The sequence below is a fragment of the Pollachius pollachius genome, assembly GCF_949987615.1.
Source record: "Pollachius pollachius genome assembly, chromosome: 12".
Classification (NCBI taxonomy): domain Eukaryota; kingdom Metazoa; phylum Chordata; class Actinopteri; order Gadiformes; family Gadidae; genus Pollachius; species Pollachius pollachius.
In genome coordinates this window covers 16,264,424-16,287,398 of record NC_136945.1, presented here as the reverse complement: position 1 = coordinate 16,287,398, position 22,975 = coordinate 16,264,424, and the positions used below count along the sequence as shown (strand labels likewise).

The window sequence follows — 22,975 nt, the reverse complement described above, 5'->3', positions numbered from 1 at the left end:
CACCCCCACCCCAAGCACCACCCCACAACGGAGGGGGGATCCTCTGTCGCCATAGAGAACCAGCTGCTTACCCGCTCAACACACCCAGAACCAGGTTAAGAACGAAAAAAGAGCCGAAGATCACGAGACTGACAAAGTACACCCATGGAAGCTCCAAGCCCATAGCATCGTTCATCTGTGGGCGGGAGGGATGGCAGGAAGGCCGGCGATGGCGGAAGAGGAGGAGCAGAGCCAGAGAAGAGAAGAGAGAAAAGAGAAAGTAAGGCAAAGTGAGAGGGATCCTGAAGGTTACGAGGACTTTGGAGGAAGCAGGGAATTTAAATTAAAGCAGGAATAATCTAGTGGCTACGAGGTCTTCACAGACACTAGAGTGCCCCGGTGAGAAAAGCGTGTGTGTTAAAAGTGCTGCAGTCTTTAGTTTTAGAAACACAAAAAATCATGCAGCCATTTCAGATTGCGGAATCTAGAGGAATGGAATAAGGATCCACACAGAGTACACAAAGAGTAGGGTGAGGGACATTCTCATGGTATGTCTGGATAAGATGCTGTCTGTAGGTTTTAACAGATATAGCCATCCATCAGCATTTCCTATACAGTATATCTGTTTAGAGTTGACTGCGTCAGCCTCCATACAAGCAAATAACGATTGTGGACTGCTCCTGGCTAATTTCTGACACATCAGGGCATCTTTTGTGATTGGCTCGGGGAAACGTTCTTTCCTTTCAATAACAGGTGCATTCAATGCAACACATCCCAATTGTGGGAAAACGTAGGTAGAGAGGGAGCAGAGAGGGAGGGGGACGCTTTTTGGCTTGTTTCAAAATGATTCTCTCCACCCTTGTCTGCCCCCTCTCTCTCTCTCTCTCTCTCTCTTCCAACTCTCAAATCTTACCTACAGCACCTTTAAATCCAATGCATCTGGGGTGGTCATCGAACAGGCTCTTACATACAGAGAGAGAGCCCTGGAGGAACCAGCCAAGTACAGTACATCCAGGCAGCTCTCCCCACTCACCCAGTACAGCACATCTGTCCAGCCCTCCATGGTGATGCACTGGAACACCGTCAACATGGCGAACATGAAGTTGTCGAAGTTGGTGATGCCGTCGTTGGGGCCGTGCCAGCCCTCCCTACACACGGTGCCGTTCATGGAGCACGTGCGGCCGTGGCCTGAGATGGCACACGGAGCGGGGTTGTCCTCCGCTATGATATCCACTTCACCGGGGAGGGGAAAGGGACAGCGTCAAGGGCTGAAACCACTTCTGGACAACGGACAGCATGCTCCGTGAGGATAGAGGTGGGGTTGCGCCTCGCGCCGTTTTATGTGTGATTGTAATGAGCAGTGCTTATTTCAGCTGGTTTTGATGTTGTAAATAGGTAGGAAACATATTTTTGGGGGATTTTCTGTACTGACTTTTTGAGTCAGGTTGAAAAAAAGCAGAATCATGGTTTCCTCTTTCTCCAGAAAATTTTCATTGGCTAAAATGAATCAGTATACTGTACATTTCATAGCATAACTAACGGATATGTTTCCGTTGTAGTAAAATAATTATCGATACACAAATACATACAAGAGTCGTACCTGTGCCTGGGATATAGCAGGTAGCGTGCATCTTTCCGATGAAAAGCTCCAGGCCGATAATAGCATAGATGATGATAACAAACAAGACCAGGAGAGCAATGTGAAGGAGGGGGACCATGGCTTTGATGATGGAGTTCAGCACCACCTGTAAACCTGAGAAACGGTCAAACACGTCAGTGGTGGGACGCACTTTGAAAGTGCAGAGTTACTTTGTATTTGTCAGGCCGATCTGTATTAATAAAAAGGGTTTGCATAATTAAGTGTCTTACATACTTGGTTTTGTTGAAAATATAATAGGCTAGAATTGGCCTCTGGTGGTCTGAAATGAAGTCAATTAACTCTCATGTGCATTAACTGCTGTTTTTCTGTGCTTCAACACAGTGTCATGAGTTTCTGGGGCTATTTGTTTTGCGTAGCTCCTATCTCTCTGATCTAGGTTTTCCTCTGGGACTGTCCACACACGCTGTATGAATTTAAAACAAAACAACCATAAATCAGAAAGCTGCACATCCACTAAGAAAAGGAGTATTAAACGATTATACTATATATACAAACCGGGGTAAAGAAAAACATCCGGAACACAACACTGACTTGTCGTGAAGTGACTGCACGAGGCTTGAGGGGACTCGACATGAAACGCTAATTAACTAAGGGGGGGGGCATGGGAGTGTTGACAGGACATGGGTGCCTCGGGGGATTTGTGTTCCCCCCCCCCTGTGCTCAGAGGTCAGAGGTCAGAACACTCACTGGGTACTCCTGAGACCAGGCGCAGGGGCCTTAGCACACGGAAGGCGCGCAGGGCCTTGACGTCGAAGCCGCCGGGCTTGCCCCCGTGGCCGTGCATGGACGGGTGGGTGTTGGATGCGGCCGAGGCGGCGGCTGCAGCGGCAGCGGCGGCGGCGGCGGCCACGGCGGCGGCTTCCTCCGCCTTCTCATCTTTGGTCAAGACCTCCAAGACGACACTGAACAGTCTGCAGAGAGAGACGAGGGCCACGGAGACCGTCAGGGCGTTTCACCCCTAGGTTCGGGGCTGCACTTAAGGCTCAGTGATGGTTCCGTGTCGACGAAACGCAAGGACCACGCAGACGCTTCGACGCAGTCCTGAACCTCGCTGCTGCGTCGGCTCGACGCAAGGTTACAATTTTTGGGAGGTGCACGTCAGGCCCTTGCGGTGGACGCAAGGAGTGTCCGTAAGCCCCCTTGCGTTGCGTCGACGAGGGACCATGACTGAGCACTTCCCGTCCTGAGACAAAGTGTTTGATGAATGCTCTCGTTAGGCCCTGCGGTCTTGTGAACCGCCCCCCATGATGGTCGTATGGATTGTTGTCTCTCTACTGAAGTCTGTATCACTACTGGATGTAAAAAGTGCCCATCAGCAGCACTGCTGTATTGGCTTGCCACGATCCCCCAGTGAAAGCGTACCCCCTGCTTTAAGAGAGGACACTTCATCACACTCAGTTAGACATTCCTCACCTAGCCAACAGGATAAATCATTACGGCTCATTACATCAGAGCCGTGGATGGAGCTGCCAATAAGGACCACAGGGGATACCTTAGGCCAAGAGGTAAAGTCCCCTCACTCATGCCTCATCCCATACCAAGTCTCTAGCGTTTTATTGAGCAAACCTTTTAGCTGCTAATGTGTACCTTTATAGTGCCATGATAATGTTCCTAATTGGAATGGATGAATAAGTAAAATTCCCTACTTTATCTGACTATCGGTCTAGAGTGTATAGTATTGAAGCGTTAAAGTCCATTCATTTAAAAGCTCTTGGGGTTGCATTTCAGCCATGGCGATATTGACATAATGTGAGACCCTATAGCTTTGAGAAAGTGCTGGTGTACTGAATAGTGCCCCAGCAGTAAAAAATGCTGGCTTGTGGGAAATTATGTTTTTGTTTTTTTTCGTTTACGCATCATAAGCGTCAGGGAGGGAGTTACTACAACAACACACTCAGCAGATTCTGTTGCAGCAGGTATTAGGACAACAAAACAAATATCGGGCCCTATAGCCTGAAAATCACAGGGGAAATATATAACAACTGGCTTTTCAATATGTAAATGTCCCATTTACACCCATAGGCGTCTAATCACTTCATTAGCATGTGCTTGGCATTGGGCCTTTACTTATATCTTCTCCTGTCTATAAGGCACACTGCATGTGGGGATTTGATCAACTAAAAAATATATTTCTAACTTGAAGGCATGATGGGTTTTTGAGTTTGATGATAAATAAGTGGGCACAGACATAACCGCATAACAAAGCAGTGGTTGAAAGCCCAGTGAAAAATTGCACAAAATATGCGTTAAAAACTGGAACTATTCTATTTAGATGGCTATTGAGGGATTGATACCGCCTCCAAAGCAACTCGGAATTTGGAGGTTTCAACTCCGAGATCCCAACTTCCTACATCATTGCGTTCACGCAGTTAGTTTACTCGGCAAGAAAAAAACATGGATGGCCGAAGGTAGCTCTTCATATTGTGTTTCATTGCTGAATGCAAAAAATATATGTAGCAGCAAATAATGGTTATTTTGGAAAACATATGAAGAAGAGAAGAGACGAGCACTGGCTAATTTAGTCAGTAAATAATATAAACAATTCTAAAATATGGCCATAATGAGAGCAAAATACAAACAAACACAAACACATATTGCATAATTACACATCACGCCAACAAAAAACATAATAATAATTTCATTGCCATTAACAATGAAGGTGGCCATGTTTGATGTTGACTGCCGTCAACTCGGAAAAGTCAGAGCTCTGAAATGATACCCCAGTTTCCAACCTGTAATTTCAAACAGGATAACCATTAAATTCTAAGTCGAAGCTCATTTTTTTTTACAGAGTTGTCTTGAATGCAGCAAGAAAGCAGTATCTTAACAGGCCATGCCGAGCAGTGTTCCTGTGTGGTTCAGCTGTGTTTTTTTTTACTTGTCAGACGCCGGAGTGTCAGACGCTGCGTTTGACTGCGTGACATATCAAGCCTGCATGTTGCACACAGACAGATCTGACCCAGCTACCCACTGGACTGTATGTCTAATGGAAGAGAGTGATCGGGAAAAGGGGGAGAGAGAGATAGAGTGATGCAGCGAGAGAGAGAGAGAGAGAGAGAGAGAGAGAGAGAGAGAGAGAGCGCGAGGGAGGGAGGGAGGGAGAGGCATAGAAGGGTATACAGGGTGAGATAAGGATGAAGATAACCAGAGGAGAGTATGCGGGAGGTAAAGAAGAGAGGGGGGGAGTGTGAGGTGTGAGGTAATGTTAAGCATAGCAAGCCAGTGTACACATTTTGGGAGATCAAAATGGTAGAGACGTAACAAGGGTGGATTGGGAAGCACATAGAGCAAAGCAGGACTGGGAGGAAGAACGCAAAAGGAGAGAGGGAAAGGAAGAAAACAACATAGAGAGAGGAGAAGGAAGATGAAGAGAGGGCGAAGACATGGTAGTATGGTGAGATGGTGATGACTCACTCCAGCGGTGGTGATGCTCTGATTTATTCTCTCTGTCTTTTCTGGGTCAGATACTGTGGGTGTATGAGGGTCTCTGTTAGCAATTTGCTGCAAGAGACGACGCTTAAGAAACTTTAACTTTGACGCTGAACCTCTCTCTCTCTTCCTCTCCCTCTCTCTCTCTCTCTCTACCTCTCTCGGTCTCTCTCCCTTTCTCTCTCTGTCGCTCTCTCTCTCACCTTGACCTCGTTCACAGTGGCAGCAACACACCACACAATGAAGGAGTTTCAAAGCGCCCCATCAAGATGCGTCAAGGACCGAAGTGTGTTTCGTATGGACGGCATGAACCCAATGAGTCTGTTGCTAGACTTACCCGATCACAACAATGACGAAATCCAGCATGTTCCAGCCGTTTCTCACGTATGCATTCTGGTGTGCCACCAATCCATAAGCAATAATCTTCAGGAAGGTCTCAATTGTGAAAATGATGAGGAAGGCATATTCCACTGTTTCCTGTTGAGAGGAGAAAAACAAGGGAGTTATTTTTGTTAATGATTTTGATTAAAAAAATAACTCGGCAGGGAGGGGGGTGGAGAGACAAAGAAGAAAATGGCTATTTACGGTTAAATTCAAAGATTTTTCAGAGATAAAGAGGCCCTAATTATTATGTAAATACCTCACAGTGATGGATGTAATAAGCGGCATTAGGGTAGGCACAAACACACAGACAGATGCTCACACACACACAAATACACACACACACACACACACACGCACACACACACGCACACGCACACACACACACACACACACACACACACACACACACACAAACACACATCACAGAGAGGATGTTGTTGGATTAGCCAGTCCAGCGAGCCTAGCCCAGCAAAAGCAGGGACTTCCTGTTAATCCAGTTCATCAATGTCACATGAAGCGTTTTCTACACGTATCAAAGCCTGTCACAGCACTGCTCAATCCTGTCAATCACTCACCCAGAAGATTTGATACTGACAACATTGAAGGACAGGACAGAAGGATAGGCCTTGTATATGTGTAGAGGCCTGTCCTACTAAAACAATGTTAGAAGATCAGCAGTGTGTTGGTTTGTGTGAGTAAAATCTTTGCCTGGCTGGTGACAGTTCTAACACGATGACTGATAATACTAGTTTGTATGAAGTTTTCAACAAATCGATAGATTGTATGCTGTAGGGAAAAATGTACATTCTAATCCGGTTTATGATCAGCTGTCATGAGTGACGTGCTTACGCCTCTTGTGATTGGCTATCGTCAGTTATACCGCCACTGCTCTTGTGATTGGCTATCGTCAGTTATACCGCCACTGCTCTTGTGATTGGCAACAGATGTTCCATGGCCATTCTTGTGCTTATCAGCTCAATGCCATCAGCTGTTCAAGGCACAGCCTTCTTCCGATTGGCTTACCACTGTCAAGTGACAATATCCAATCCCATTTGACATAAGGTTGGCCTTTATCAACTGAGAGTGCACTCTGATAAAGCCATGGATCAAGCCGTAGATCATGATCCCTTTAATGAAAACAGCAAATTACTTGTATATGTGTACTGGCCAGTCTTGGCCTGTCCAATATGGCGCTGACGTTGACGTATGTCAGCAACAAGCAGAAGCAGTCAATGCAACGTCTATTTAGAGGTCTATGGATAAAGCAATCTGAATTATACACTGCTGCAAACTTGTTCTGTCCACCTAACTTCTTCTGCATATCCCAACGGTGTAATTTTTATGTATGATTCATGCATGTCATATTTGTATTCAAATTATAATCTACCACAACAAATGAACTAACAAGGTAAATGCTGTTAAGGAAAAAACTATAGATTGTATCATTTACAATATCTTGTATTAACATTAAACGTGTTACACTCTTTGTGTATGGAGAACGTCTAGAAAACTGAAAAGGTCTGAGAACATATTTTTATCAGTATGGCATCGTCTTCCGTCGACCAAACAGCATGGTTTTAATTTGGAGATCTCGTCTATCACTACATGATTATACAAAACAGTGGCTGACACAGCCTTGTAACCGCTGATGATTTGTGATACTGTGTCCAATTTGCACATGGGTTTCAGCTGGGTACACATGCCCACTGATTTGTATGCAGCATGAGATTTCCGTCACGCCCCCGGGACACACACACACAGCGTATGCTTTCCCCTCGATACTCGGATCATCCCAAAAACAACGCAATTTTGAAAATGATGTTATCTTGTCATACTGACACATCTTAATTCAAAACAACAATAGACATGCCATTCGTTGGACACTTTTACGTGTGCTTAGTGGGACTCAAAGCCCTAACCCAGGCACATAGCTCTAGCGGTTGAGTCAGACAGGACGCATAAGGAGTGGGTAACAGAGCGACCTCATGCACCAGTGAGGTGTGTGCAGAGCGCAGTGGCAGTACTCAGCGGTTGCCAGCACCAGGTGTGGCGATGGAGTGATATGCATAAGAGGGACCCGGAGAGAGGGGTGTGACTCAGCACTTCAGAAGACAATGAGCAGCGCCCCCAGAGACTTTAAACAGGAGAAAGGCCCACCTGCTCGTCCATTTTACATGAGTTCGGGCGGGTCAACCCGAGCTCTTTACACGCTGCCCGGTGTTGTGGCTACTGTATTTCAACACTGACCACTCTCTCCCCCCCCCCCCCCCCCCCTTCCCCCACCAGATAGAGTTGCGCTCAGTCAGCAGAAATGGCTCGGGTGCATTTCGAGGCTGGGTGAAGGGGAGGGAGCAGTGAATGATCTTTAACTCAGCCCATATAGGACGGCCACGGTGCTGCGCATGAATCACTTTTATCGCGGGACAAATACGTCATGCGTCAGCATAAATCCACGCATGGCAACATAAACCCAGACTTCTTTCGCGTTTCCCCTCTCGATCACTGTCTTTGGGATAGATCTTCTTTTGACATTTACGCAAGTTCACGCACACACACACGCACACACACGCACACACACACACACGTGCGCACACACACACACACACACACACACACAAACACACACACACACAGCCCCCAGGGCATTTGATACTCTGCTGCATCATGAACAGCAACAATGCAGGGGGATTGCAGGTTTCCTCCGTTTTGCTCACAGTTTACTGCTCCCTGAAAGGCTCTCTGGAGCCATGCGTACGGGACACCGGTCCCTTTGTGACCGATGCAAAAGACTGAGCGAGGCTTTTCAGCCCATGCCTCCTTTATGGAGGAGCCTAACTCAGACCTCAGGGTCCGAAGAAAGAAAAGAACAATTTGTGGGGATGGGATGATAGGAAATGTCAGAGACAAGTGAACTGTAATCGAGGCATTTACAGAGTAATGACTCGAGGTCAGCGGCAGTAATCTCTTCTGTTGGGTAAAGCCTGGAATAATAGCGGTGAATACCAGTATATTCTCTTGTTGTTTGAAAGCTTACATTAACACGTTGGTGAGATCTTTAAACTGGCAGCATTGGCATCACACAAGTGTGTTCATATATTATGAGAAGGGCTATTCATTGTGAGCTGGGTAATACGCAGAAAGAATGATATGTATAGATGCTATCATATAATAGTTTTTCAGCCATGTGGCGTTTCAAATTACAGTAATTAAAACAAATGATCCACCTATTTTTAAATTAAAGCCAATGAACAAATTACACAATTTCCCCTGATTAACCAGGCATTAATACTTAATCAGGAAATTAGATTGTCACTCCAAAAGTGCAAAAAGGGAAAGAGGGAGAGACACCTAGAGACACAGCAAAGAGCGAGGGAGGGAGAAAGAGCAAAGGAAGAGGGAAATAGGGACATGGGGGGAAGGAGAGAGCTTTGGGGTAGACCATAAATATCTCTGACTCATCTCATTTATGTTGCATTTTAAACAGGCTTGCTGGGCATCGACAGTAGTTACATGTTGTAGAATGTACAGTGAGAATATCATAGGGCATACCGTATCTTTTCCATAAACTGTGTCTGTTCTGTCTAATGATATATTGTTTAGCCATTGTTTAACATACTGCAGTTTGCAGTAAAACATAGCTTATCAAATGTTAAATGCATTCAAATGAACACCACCAAAACTCAATTGAGACAAAAACAACCTCAAATCATTCATAAAATTGATGAATGATGTGATTCATGAAGTCTAACATCAAGCAGCATGAACACAGGCTGCGTTCGCTCTTAAAAAGGCTGACTGCTGCATGTTCATGGGTGCATAGACAACCTACTACTACACTACTCGCACCTATTGCAATGCAGTATTATCACGTAAAAACATATGCAAAGGAAACCTAGGCGCCCGTTATCGTGTTGCTTGGAAAATGTAAAAAACTGTGCAGAGCAGGAGTAACATGCCAGGCTGACCTGAGGACCACGTTGGAACCGCCCCCTCCCCAGCCTGGCACAACAACCGACACGGAGGGGGCATACAACCAACATGCTATTTCTCAGCCAGGTTAACCTGGAGCTCCTGTAAGGGTGGGAACCTGGAGCTCACGCCATGAGTCTCTATCTAGAGTATGCGTCGAAAAATGGAAATTGCCCAAGTGAATCGGTATACAACATACCGGTATACAATATCTTGGATAAAAGCGTCTGCTAAATGCCCTAATTGTAACATGCGATATAAACTGTGTACTGACATTCTCTGATGACCTCTATGTTTCCTCCATGATAAATCAGTTAGATTAACTGATTAAAATAAATAATTTAAAAGACCTAACCATGATGATTAATATGGATTATGGAAGGGTGTTGCCACATGCCTGTTATTTAGCTGTATTGCTTTATCTATAATTCCGGTTATAATGAAACAGACACGTCATTCTAATTTGGCTTGTTTGCTTGACGGAATGTGCCTCAATTAGCGTCCTTAGTCCTTATACCTGCTATATTAGTGTGTCCAATGAGGTTGTAATGTACACAAATGAATCGGTCCAGTAAACAAAATGCATTTTGGGTTCATATGCTGACATGAGATTCAACACAGCATATTCTTTCAATATAATTGTTAGACACTAAAATATTACAGCCTCTTCCTAGAAAGACTGTGCCTTGTGTTGCATACAAAACATTTATAATACATTCTGTTTTGGCTGAAAACATCTTCTGTTGGACAGTTCAGACTATAATATGTTGCCCTTTCACTGATTACTCTGCCAGCGAGAGTGCTAACGGGTGCGCACGTTTGACGAGCCACATCTGTCCATGGAGCAGTCAGTACGCAGATATGTGACTCGTTGTGACATCACACCGGTTTGTGTAACAGTTAGCATAGCTTTAACCCAACAGAGACGGATCCAACAAACTACCACCCAGCTACTAAATATTGTATCACAATTAGTGCAAATGAAATGGACACTTAACAACACAGTATTATAGGATAGTAGCTATAAAGAGGCAGACCGAGGTCCAAATCTCATCACCGTCGTTAATTTGACGGATGACCTCTCTTCATATTCCATCATCTGAGTGGGTTTGTCGATTAGGGCTTGTACATCAGATTGCATTATGGAAGTGTTTGTTGGCAACACGCTACCATATTGAGAAGAGAATTGTAGTTTGGTTAAATCCTAAATCATTTGAATCACCCGTAACTTAGGCTAACGAAAACTTTGTTTTGCAACGCCTCGCATGAGAACTGCTGTGGCAGTTTCAAACACAACAATGCTTCCCCATAATCACAAGTCATTTAATGATTAAAGACTACACAATGACCAAAGAAAGAACCATTAAAACCAACACAAGAACTGACACCCAAATGCTCGTATGCTTCCAATGTGAAGGCTGTCATCGCGATGTAACTCCGCCGTGTACAAGCACTACACACAAAATTTACATTCTCCATCTTGTTCTCTAAGGTTGTACCCAATGAGCCGCCATATATGCATGTTGAGAGACGTGGTTGTGTGTCTCTTCATGCTTGGCGTTCCTCTACCTAGCTCGCTCTCCCTTGGCTTGTCTGTATAGATCATCTCCATCCAGGCGAGCCAGGGGCTTGTGGAACGTCAGCCGTGAGCTCTTCTCCACCGTCAACTCACGCAGGGTTTGGGCTGTAAGTAATGGTGCTTGAATGTGCAGCCAGACTGTACGGGGGGAAAATGTTGCATTCTGTATGTCCGTGGTGATTCTGCTTCATTGAGACCTGATGCATCATTCACACAATGGTGACTCTAAAGCCTCTGTTTCTTTATGCGGGAGGTTATTTTTGAAGTGAGGAGCCTTCCTTAACGAGACTCATAATATTAAGAACCTGCACATGGCCCAGAAAGAGGACACTGTTCGTAGCAACAAGACCGGCACTGAAGCAAGACAGGTCCTGAAGAAAGCTGAAACCTTTGTCTTTGACATTGATCTGCCTTGCCAGGATATAAATGGCAATTTTAATTTCTTTTTCCAAAGTGCCATATGGACACCGTTGACCATTCTCGAACCCCTACTGACCCCACTTGGTCTGGGCCTGTTAAGCCAAGCAGAGGCACTGTTGACCCCTCTACATCCACCCAACTCATGTAGCTGTAGGGCCGCCTCAGATATTCTCCTCTTGAATGAATTGTCTATATTCAAACAGGCATTTGTTGCAATGTGTCTTCAGTGCTTCCTATAAACATGGTGAATTTGATTTACTTTAAATGTATGGTATTTGGTATGAAGCTTTGACTCTAACTCTATTGTATACTCCACTGAGTTACTATGGCAAGTGTTGGTATGGTGTTTTCAGGTATCAGATTTGGTATGGTGTTTTCAGGTATCAGATTTCCCTCTGCTCAGTGTTTTAAACAGAAGGTCTACAATTGTGCCCAGTAAATCTACATTAACCTTAACCACTTACAATATATATAAAATTTGATTACAAATTATGATAAAAACATAATTTTTTATCACTCAGCCAAAGAAAGTAACAAAAAAAATCTGTTATGCATGACGACAAAAACAAATAAAATAAATATCGTTGTTTTTCCTGCTTCCGTCCGTTTATCTCATCTTTCCTTGATTGGCACGAAAAAGACCAAAACTAACAGCATCAGTCACACACTATCTATTATTACTATCCATTATGGTATCCAACTCCTATAATTGACTGCCAGTATCTGTGGCCGATTGTTGGCACTAACTGACTGTTCCCAATGTGAGCACTGGCAATGTTTGACTGACTATCCACGTTTACATCCATAATCAAGTGACCAACGGCATCCGCTGATCCCCTCTTTTCACACACATCAGCTCTATCCCTGGAGACGCATATTATTCACACAGTGAATTCTTGCTGTTACAATATTAGGTTGCATGCAAGGTTTTGGAAAGTTAGAACGGCATTACCTTTGCAATATCCTCAGTATTGACTGTATTTTAAATGTCATATTTTTTTGGGGGGGGGGTGGGTGACACCTCGACCAATACCAACCTTATATCAAGCACAGCCACCTTTTAGTTAACATCAGATTACTACGAAATACACCACTGAATGGATAGAGACGGTGAGTGTTTCCAGAGGAGGGCTGGCTTAACTACAGCATGGCTCCCATACAGTAGCCATCTGTCAGTCAGCCCAGAGTAGCCGCTCTGAGGTGAGCCTAATGAAGCCTGCCACGTTTCTGTTGTGAAGCAATGGAGGCTGAGCTCATTAGCAAAACAGCCAAGGCTTTGCCCTGTCCCACTTTGATGGAAGCAACGCTCGTTCACCACGTTGCCATTGTTGAGCATTGTTGATGATGAGCACACGGGTCAAAATGCTCCGTGCATTGTTTGGACACAGCTTCGGGCACACACACAATGCTTTACGTAATTAAAGAACCCCTTCTTCATCCTTCCGTTTCATACCACCTGCCCACACGCACATCCAGGCACATTCAGACACAAACACACACTCACACACACACACACACACAGACACACACACACACACACACACACACACACACACACACACACACACACACACACACACACACACACACATGCAAACACACACAGACACACACAAGCAAACGCACACACACACACACACATGCAAACGCACACACACATACACACACAGACGTACACACCTCATGCATGTCTTTTTTTTTTTCCACACAGACAATACCTGCAGACAGATAAATAAATGCACACACAAAACTAACAATTTGCAGGGTCTCTTGGTTATTGTTAACATTAATTCATAGGCGCAACTCTGTGAACCTCTGCCTTCATCCCCCTCTCTGTTGTAACCAACAGGCCTCTGCCTGTGAGTCACCGCGTGTGCGTGTGTCTTCTTGTGCTTTTGGATCTGGCAGAGTGCAGTCATGGATGTAGTGGCTAGTTACTGACCATCTGTATGTGTGGTTTGAATACACACACAATATGGCTGGAAACCAATGAGGACTGATGTTCAGTTTAGCCTTTTTGACCAATCAGTGGCATCTGGATGCCTTCTCAACTGTTTCTGTCGAAATCGGGACCTCTTAAATTGAAATGCAAACCTCTTGTCTTATGTCTTAGCCATTAAGTATTTCTCAGTTAATGAAAATTGGCTGGATTATAGTATATCAGCAGCACTGTATAGTAATACAAATAGACTAATCCATAAAGGACACCAAGATGAGCTGGAGAGTGGGTGTATCTCCAGCGTCCATTGTTTTGGCTCCAGCTATTCATCGTGTTTTCATGCAATGTCACCCCTAGTTACATGTCTTGCACGTTACGTCTGCATCCTCACCTCTCTCCTTGTCTGCATCCCTCTCCCTCGGAACCACTCCTTCACACACACACACACACACACACACACACACACACACACACACACACACACACACACACACACACACACACACACACACACACACACACACACACACACACACACACACATACACTCTAGCACACACTAGCACTATACATGTTTTTTTTAAATGATATATAATAGTTTAATTCTAACTCTGAATAAATAATATTTATTAGCACGTAAAATGTCACCATTTTAAGCGATTTTGTGTTTTGAAACACAAGATTCCAAAGTCATCCACAAGAATTGTCTTCATGTATGTGTGTTTATGTGTGTGTGTTTTCCCACAGTGGTGATTCACTGCCTGGCAGCTACACTGCTGTTGAATGCCTCATATCTGAAAGACGTCACCTGATCCGAGCACAGGACGGTTTGACATTGGCCTACCGGTCAGTGGTCACTGGTCACCACAGTGAAAATCAATTCAGAAACCACACCGGAGCATGTGGGACAGTGCACGTATGTTTCAAATATAATAGATTTAAAGTGTTTATCTGGAAGATCTCCGTTTTGTTCTCTTTGGTGCAACCTATGACAGAAAATAACAGTATACCACTGGAACAACCACTGCTGGGTAACGGAAAACAGGCCACTTACTGCGCCGAAATAGCTCTATATTCCAACAGCTAACCCTGATATCAAGTGTTTGATCAGTAACATTGGTCTACCAGTCCCTTCACTCTACAGTAAACAGAAAACAAACATGCTGATACCCCGTTCCTACTATGACCAATCAGGAGACAGGGGCCTCATTACAGAAACTTCCTAACTCTGAAATCCTATCCTATCTTGAGATAGTAAGGCATTTAGGGGTTTTGGTATTTCAGAAGGAGGTTTCCTAACTTAATTTTGGAAGAAATCCTATCTTATCTTAAGCCAGGAATTTAGCCATTACAGAACTATCCTAAATTAGGAATTTCTTAAGTTAGGATACCTAAGTTAGGTGGCCATACACCCTGTCCTAAATTCAAAATAACTGCCAAAAACGGTAAGAAATGGCAGCAGCACTGTTAGTAGGTCTGTTTGACAATGAAGACGAGGAACATCACAACAGAAATGTGATGGCTGAAAGGCTACCGAGACCGCATAATGATTTGTTAAATTTTCCTGACCATATTTTAATTTCATTTTATCGCCTGCAAAGACATTTAATTTTTAATTTGGTGGAATAATTACTTTACTACTTTATTACTCCTCTTCTTGTTCTCTGTACCAATATCCACCATGAACGTAGTACTAGTGCTACTAGCTTGCCGTCATTAACAAAGATCCTTTATCAACAGTCTCTGTTAACGTTAAAAGTAACTCGTTCTATCAATCTCATGCACATTCTGTGCATGAGATTGATAGTGCAGAAACAGACATGACGATTGCCGATCGAAAAATCTGATTGACAGAACAGTTAGGATTACCTAAGTTAAGATAAGATAGGAGGCCACAGATAAGATAGGAAATGGCCAACAGGTTAGGGACTGCTTCTGTAATAGGAAGTTAGGATTTTTCCTATCTTTAAGTCCCTAACTTACCTAAGTCATCATGCTGAATATACCTACTTAAGCTAGGATTTTTTCTGTAATGAGGCCCCAGAACTCCACAAAGAGGAGGTCCTCTCTGCACGGTGACCGGCAATTCGGAGGATGGAGAAAAGGGCGAAACTACCGATTCCAGCGCTCCCAGGAACAGCTTACAAAACCGATACGAAAAAAGAAAATGACGCAAAGAGAGCTGCTAGGACAAAGAGACAGGAGTCGCCCAAGACACACATTTATGGTGATGTGGGGAGGATGAAGGGGAGCGCTTACTGCGAAAACAGACCATAGTGAGCCCAAACGACGTCGAACGAACGCTTACACCGCCTTCAAAAAAGTTTTCTGTTTTTCTTCAATTCTGAGGGTTAACAAACTCTTAATCTAGCAACTTCTTTCTCAGGATTCAGTTTGGTTTATACACCTTCAAAAACTCTTGCATTGTAACTGACACACACACACACACACACACACACACACACACACACATACACACACACGTTTAAGTAGGCCGGCAGGTGCAGAGGGAGTTGTGGCTGGGGTTATCAGCTCAATTTGGGGTTCGGGGAGGGGTAGGGGCGGGCCTAGAGAAGTCACGATGAGCATAGTTACCAAAAAATTTGTGAAAGCGCTCAGACACTTCATTGTCACGACTTTAATTTCTTTGTCTTTTTATGGGTTTACAATTACAATTCTACGGCTGCGGCAACGGTGTTTGTAAGAGATACGAGTAGGAGTGGGTTAGACCCGAATAGACGATTTCCACCACTTCCCATACAAAGCAATCAGTGCCATGGTGTGTGGCTCACTCACACACACACGCACGCACGCACGCACACACACACACACACACACACACACACACACACACACACACACACACACACACACACACACACACACACACACACACACACACACACACACACACACACACACACACACACACACACGGACCGGATTCTCTCCTCACATATCCGCATTGAGGATAACAGGCAGGGGCAGAGCTGGCGTGAGCGGCAAATGAGCAGTTTAGTTAAGTGACTAAACACACACTTCCGCGCTCCTCTCCCTGGGAGTCCACAATCTAGACCGCGCCGCTCCTGCCAGCCACAGTAACACCCACCGCCAACTGTTTGTTTCTGTCACATACATACACACACGTACATGCATACACGCTACTACATCTCGTTAGACAGCCAAAACACTGACACATGCTCTCCGAGCGCAACGCCTCTCGTGGATGTAGGCCTATGCCCCGTCAAACACGTCCCCCCCCCCCCACCCCCTGTCCCCTTGTTGCAAACACACCAAATTGCAGCGCTGTGCTCGGCGCTAGGGCTGGCCGTCTTTACCGCTAACAAACATCCCAAACGTGCTAACCACATGGCCGGGGTGCAGTGGCGATGGCAATCCAAATGCGGAATCCAAACCCAAACCAGCGTTTGAACCGTGCTGTGTTCTGTTTCTCCTCACGACGCATGTGGGAAACACCGGGCGTAGCTTGAACGGCTATAGCAAGACTTCCAGCAGCCTGAGAATAAATCATTAGCTTCTCTTATAGAGGGCGTGCTGGTGCTGTAGAAGGTGATGACGTGGAGGCCAGTGTCCCTGGCAGGATCGTGCTCGATCCATTCACACGGGCTCCGGAGGGACTGTTTTACACAACGCAACACAACACCCTGCATGGCAATCAAACGGCCACAACAACTCAGCAGAGTCGTTGTAGGATCTCTGAGCCACCACAATATGGCTGTTGATAATTACTGCTAATTCAACCAAAGGATCCAACAGAGCTCACACAGTTTTCAATATATCAATAATATATATATATAATTTCAGAACCGTATGACACAAATAAGCAGCGAGTCATATAGCGTAAACACAATATAAAGGTATTCATTGTGTGTGAATAACAGTGTGAGAGCAGCCAATAGCAGCAGCTCCTCAAGAACGGTAGTCTCTGAGTGCTTTCCTGACGCTACCGCCCTATTGGGTGGATGTGCGGTCATTTCGCTCTTTGTGAGATGGTGTCCTCCTGTCCTCCTCAGTACAATAAATAGCCTGGCGACTGGGAGGTTATGCAATGACAGCGATACAGGGAAATCATGCTTGACGAGAAGCATGCTAGATGCACTGCATGTTACCTGGTGAAGGGTAAGATACATGAATCACATCCATCGCGGAAAGGTCATTGTTTGAGAGTGCTCTGTTACCTTCAGCGGGGAGCTGTCCGCAGTGTGTGTGAAGCAGATAGATAGGTCAGAAATGACCTTAACGCAAAATAAAGGGTGTGTGTGTAAGCGTAGGGGGAGGGGGTCTGTTGCGGCTGAGGTGTGTGACTGTGTGCTCCTTTGACATGGTGGAGAGATAACACAGGCGTTGGTGTAAATGTGTGTGTGTGTAGTGTACCCCGAGCATACAATGGAAAAGGATACAGCCTCGATGTAACAAGAGAAAACAGGCCAATAGAGGTGGGGGCTGAGTTACTGAATCTGTGTGTGTTTTTGTGTGTGTGTGTGTGTGTGTGTGTGTGTGTGTGTGTGTGCGCGTGTGTGTGTGTGTGTATGTGTGGTTGTGTGTGTGCGTGAGTGTATGTGTGTGTGTGTGTGTGTGTGTTTGTGAGTGTGTGTGGGGTTGTGTGCACGCGTATGCATGCGTGTGTGTGCATCCGTGTGTGTGTTTGTGTGCGTGTGTGTGAGACTACTGCTCACTGGTGCCTCCTGGTGGTATAGGGCCTGGAGTCTTAGCCCCAGGGAAAATGTGTCTTTCTTTTTAGGTCTATAATGAGCAGCATTTGAATACGCCTAGCTAACAGGACCAGTGGACCAGAACCAGTGCATTGTCGCACTGCAACGTATCAATGTTCATCCAGCATGTTCTACACTGTGTTTTCCAGCACTGGATAATTCTTCAGTATCAAACAACACACCACGGTTTGCCTCGGTTTTCCCCGCATGATCTGCAGGAAGCTCTGAAGCTAGCTTTGCAGGACAATATCTGCTGATAACCGTTGGTCGGTTGCTTCAAATGGTTTCTGTGTGTCTTTCTTTGTCTCCACGCTGTGCTCAGTTCGGCGGTGTGTGGCTCTGCAATGATTTTGCAGCTAAAGCTTTCTCAGCAACACACACCTTGAGTTCCACAGCATCTATCTTGAGCTTTAGAGCAAAGCGGTGCGAGATGGCACACTGCTCCACAGCCCGGCCCGCTGGCTGCCACATCAAGCCACTTCAGCATTTTCTCTCTCTCGCTCTCTTTCTTTGGCTTTCTCTCTTGCTCTCTCTCTCTCTCTCTCTCTCTCCCTCCCTCTCACTCTCTCTCTCTCCCACTCTACGTCTCCCACTCTCTCTCTCTCGCTCCCTCTCTATGGCTCCTTCTCACTCCCTCTCTCTCTCTCTATGGCTTCCTCTCTCTCCCTCTCTCTCTACGTCTCCCACTCTCACTCCCTCTCTCTCTCTCCCTCTCTCTATGGCTCCCTCTCTCTCTCTCCCTATCTCTCTCTCTCTCTCTCTCTCTCTCTCTCACACTCCTCCGGTGTGTACGGTATGGATACTGTATGAAACCACTGAGGGCACACTGGTACACCTGCCCTACAAAGCGTGCTGTTGTTCAACCTCTGCAGTAAAGCAGCAGGAACATAAATAAACGTTGTACTGTGTTGACTGGGCTCTGAACTAACGGTGACACTGCAGAATCGTATCCCATACCAAACCCAGGTCGTGTGGAGCTGTTTTTTACAAGTTCCCTTCAACACAAAAAATTCTGAATAAGGACAACGAAATTGTTATTTGTGCTCTTGTTTTTCTTTGTGTGATCACTGCGACTGCCACATGAAATATGTGATAGAAAGCATGATGTCGACTCATCAGCTTGATCTCTCATATGGGACCCATGTCATAGACATAGATGACCTAACTGCATCAATACAATTATGCATTGTGCATCATATTATTTCAAGTTTTGTACTGTATAGTGAACAAATTCATCATTCATCAAACATCGCTCAGTATGATGAAGATCCATGAAAAAAACAGCACACATTTGAGTCTCAGGGACAGGTAGTAGAAAGAATACAAATCCAAGGCACCATTATAAATACGGTCCTCTTTTTTACTCAATAACCTCTACAGACTCCATAACCGCTGCATACATATTCCGGTCATTCTGCAGAAACTTCTCCTTGCCTAACTTTGGTTCCCAGGTAGTACTGCCATCCCAAATGATACAGTGTCACACTGTATTGTCTCGGGTGACCTACTTTCCTTCAATGCAACACCAGCATGCAAACTCACCGCCGGAGGTCATCCTAACTGAGGTTAAACTGGAAGGCACACACCGGCACACACTTCTCCAAACTCCCACTGACACCCAAGGTTTAGCTTGGTTGTGTATACAGCAGCACAGTCTTAAAAGTGTTCTAAAAACATACATTCTGCCTTAATTCCCTTTATGGCCGTCTGGTAACCCGTACAAATCCGCTCGCTTTAAGATGTCACTTCAAAGAATATTCTGCGCTGGCAGACATATGAGCCCTGTATGAATCATTGAACAGAGGCACTAAATACTGCGCTGGTTAAAAAAACGAATCTGTGTGTTGTCTGGCAGCCACAGTACAGCACACGGGTCTTCAGCTGTGGAACATTGCTTACAACACTACATCACCCATAATTCATCACATAGACATATATGCAAAAGGTGCACCGAATGGTGCAGTGATGAGGAACCCTAAAAATAGAAAGCTGAATAATACCTCCATAGAGGATAAGCTATGACATGATATATCACCGGCGAGGACGGTGGTGGAGATGTTGCTCCGTATAAGCAGTCAGTATTCATATTCAGCATGATGAAGCAAGCCACTGAATACACAACTTAACGCCTCTTCTGTTTTGAGAACAGTGGCTAGAAACTCAACAAAGCCTGCTATGAGTCCGCTTATGCTGTATGTGATACTGCACATTGAGCGATCGGATGACACGTCAGATATTTCCCAGAGACAACACAAATAACAATAACAGAGCGATTTGAACTTATCGGTTGAGGCTTAGACTGTGTTTTACTCACCAGGTCGTGGTTTGTGGAGTTGGAATCATCTGCAGGAAAGGGAATATAGACAGCTAAGGCCATACAGTTGGCAAAAATAGCAATTAATATAAAGATATCAAATGGCCTGAGGAGGAATGTTAAGGAAAGCTCAGATTGTTTTTGAACATAGATCACACATCAAGTAAAGTAGGTGCCCTTTTTAGCATTCAAGTTTAGCATTGCTCTAAATACGATTCAATATGTAAATGGAAGCTTAGAAGCGGCAACTTAGCTGATTGACTATTAACATAAACTGTAGATACCTGATGTTTACAGTATAGATATGTATCTATAGACTAACACCACATCTGACTTAGGACACAGTTACCGGCATCTGTGACATGGCTGGATGTCAAAGGAAGGTTTTCCGTCAAATCTCAATCAACAATACACCCACAAACACTGTATTCTGTAACCAATATGTATGGTTAATATGTAACAAAAACATATTAACCAATTAATTTACACCCACTTACAAATATATAGTAGCCAATGCACATATCGATATATATACCCATCAACAACAAAAATATAACCACCAGTACAATCCACTAACAAAAACATAGGATATACACACAGACTAATACACTAATACACGTCCCAGTCCAGACATGCACTAATAAACACGGCACACCTATTCACATCCAGCCACTCGTCCACACCCAGCCCCACGGCACAAAGGATACTTCCACTCCACCAGGCTGATGCAGGCCCTGCGTATGGGGTTGTTGAGTTTGAGGCAGAACAGAGCCCTGGGCGGCCTGCTGTTGGCGTTACTGCCCTGCTTCTTGCTTTTGGCATACTGCTGCCGCTTCTTCTGCGCTAGCGCCCCGACCGGGATGGTGGTTGTGGCCGCCGGGACGGTGGGGGCGGGGGGCGGCGCTGGGGCCGGGGTGGGCGCCGGGGTGGGCGCCGGAGCAGGGGGGGGCGCTTGTGGGGCTGTAGGGGGCACTGGGCCTGGGGCGGGCCCGTTGGCGCTCATGCTGCGGGCGTGGCTCTGAGACTAACATCCAGCAGCATGGACCTGCCAGGGTAGACAGCAACGCTAGAACAAGGCAGCAGGGTCTGACCGGTTGGCCCGCACCTCACCAGGAAGAAAGACGCCGGTGCCGCTGGCATAGCTTTGCCTCTGAGGGGTGTCCGAGGTGGGGTGGAGGGAGAGAGAGGACAGGAGTTAGTTGGATACAGCACACACACACACACACTCAGTACTGCACATAGTCGGGTACACCGCGCCTCGTCTATACTAGGGGGGTACGTTCTGATTCTGGTCTCCCAAACCCAGGTGTTCAACTAAACCAGTGATGCTTCTCATTGTATTAAGCTATAGACCTTTAGGGTTTTCTATTGGTACAAAGGTGAAGGATGGGGGCATGACGATTATCCTGGTTCAATAGGAAATAGCCCAAGACGAGGAGCGAGTCCTTTAAGGTCAGAGGTCACATCATTTAAGTGAATGTGTCTTGTTTCCCAGCAGTGAGCTGAACATGTAGACCGAAGAGAAGCATTCAAGCGGGAGAGGTTAGATGGGTGAATAAGCCTGTAGCTTAATGTTAATGTCAATAACACCCCAGCGTGGTTCGCTCCAATGTCTTCACAGCTAGCCAACGATATCCGGGTAAGTTTAATGTCAGACTCGTCAATCTTCCTCCATAATCATAATTCATAAATTGCTCAGGTAATTTTGGTGATTTGACAAAAGAGAAGATATCATGAAGATAGCAAGATAGCAAATCTATCTCTGTCCGTCTATCTATCTATCTATCTATCTATCTATCTATCTATCTATCTATCTATCTATCTATCTATCTATCTATCTATCTATCTATCTATCTATCTATCTATCTATCTATCTATCTATCTATCTAGGCCTATCTATCTATCCATCCATCTATCAGCTACCTGTCTATAGATTTAGATATGCAATACATTTCACTGTATCATCGTTTTACAGTATCCATTATTCATTTAGCAGCAATGAAATATCACCACTGCTTGAAAAATGAATCCCGACCCAAAACACATGCAGATTAAGCATGTAGGCTACATTCACACTAACACAACACTTGTTCAAATCAGATGTGTATGTGCTTGAACTACGAACAGGCCACGCATAGAAAGAACAAAACAGGGTCATATTAAACGAAAGTGGCAAAAAAAATATGAATCTGTTAAATGTGATGTAAGATCTGAATGTTTTTACGACTGTCGGCGCTGTTGATATGATTGCCTTGAGAGAGCCACGTCGTCCTCTACGATGCTGTGCTTTATTCTAGCCTACGGTAGTACAAGGCCAATGTGCGAAAACAATGTATCATATAATCGCATTTTGGATTATTCATATGAATGCCACGTCTATAACAGGGAGCACGGGACCGTGGTGAGAATAAACACAGACATTACACCCATCGAGTCGTGACAAAGCCACCACGATTGAAACTGTCACAATCATTTCTCCTTGAAAAGCGAGCAAGGTAAAAAAAAAAAAAAAAATCGTTACAAAAGATTATAATCCCAAAAACGACGTGAAATGACAGCCTGACGCGAG

General features: G+C 45.0%; 1 protein-coding gene across 1 annotated transcript in view; it reads right to left on the bottom strand.

The window, feature by feature from the left end:
* The window catches only part of cacna1da (calcium channel, voltage-dependent, L type, alpha 1D subunit, a), a gene marked incomplete at both ends in the record, with an annotated part of 57,102 nt that extends 35,693 nt beyond the window's left edge, over positions 1–21,409 (bottom strand). Inside the window, 7 exons of the mRNA XM_079747664.1 lie at positions 72–175; positions 1,013–1,212; positions 1,580–1,732; positions 2,327–2,550; positions 5,406–5,545; positions 20,407–20,512; positions 21,114–21,409. Coding sequence (XP_079603790.1) covers positions 72–175; positions 1,013–1,212; positions 1,580–1,732; positions 2,327–2,550; positions 5,406–5,545; positions 20,407–20,512; positions 21,114–21,409 — 1,223 coding nt within the window. The remainder of the gene's footprint in view (positions 1–71; positions 176–1,012; positions 1,213–1,579; positions 1,733–2,326; positions 2,551–5,405; positions 5,546–20,406; positions 20,513–21,113) is intronic.
* Between the last annotated feature and the right edge of the window lie 1,566 nt (positions 21,410–22,975).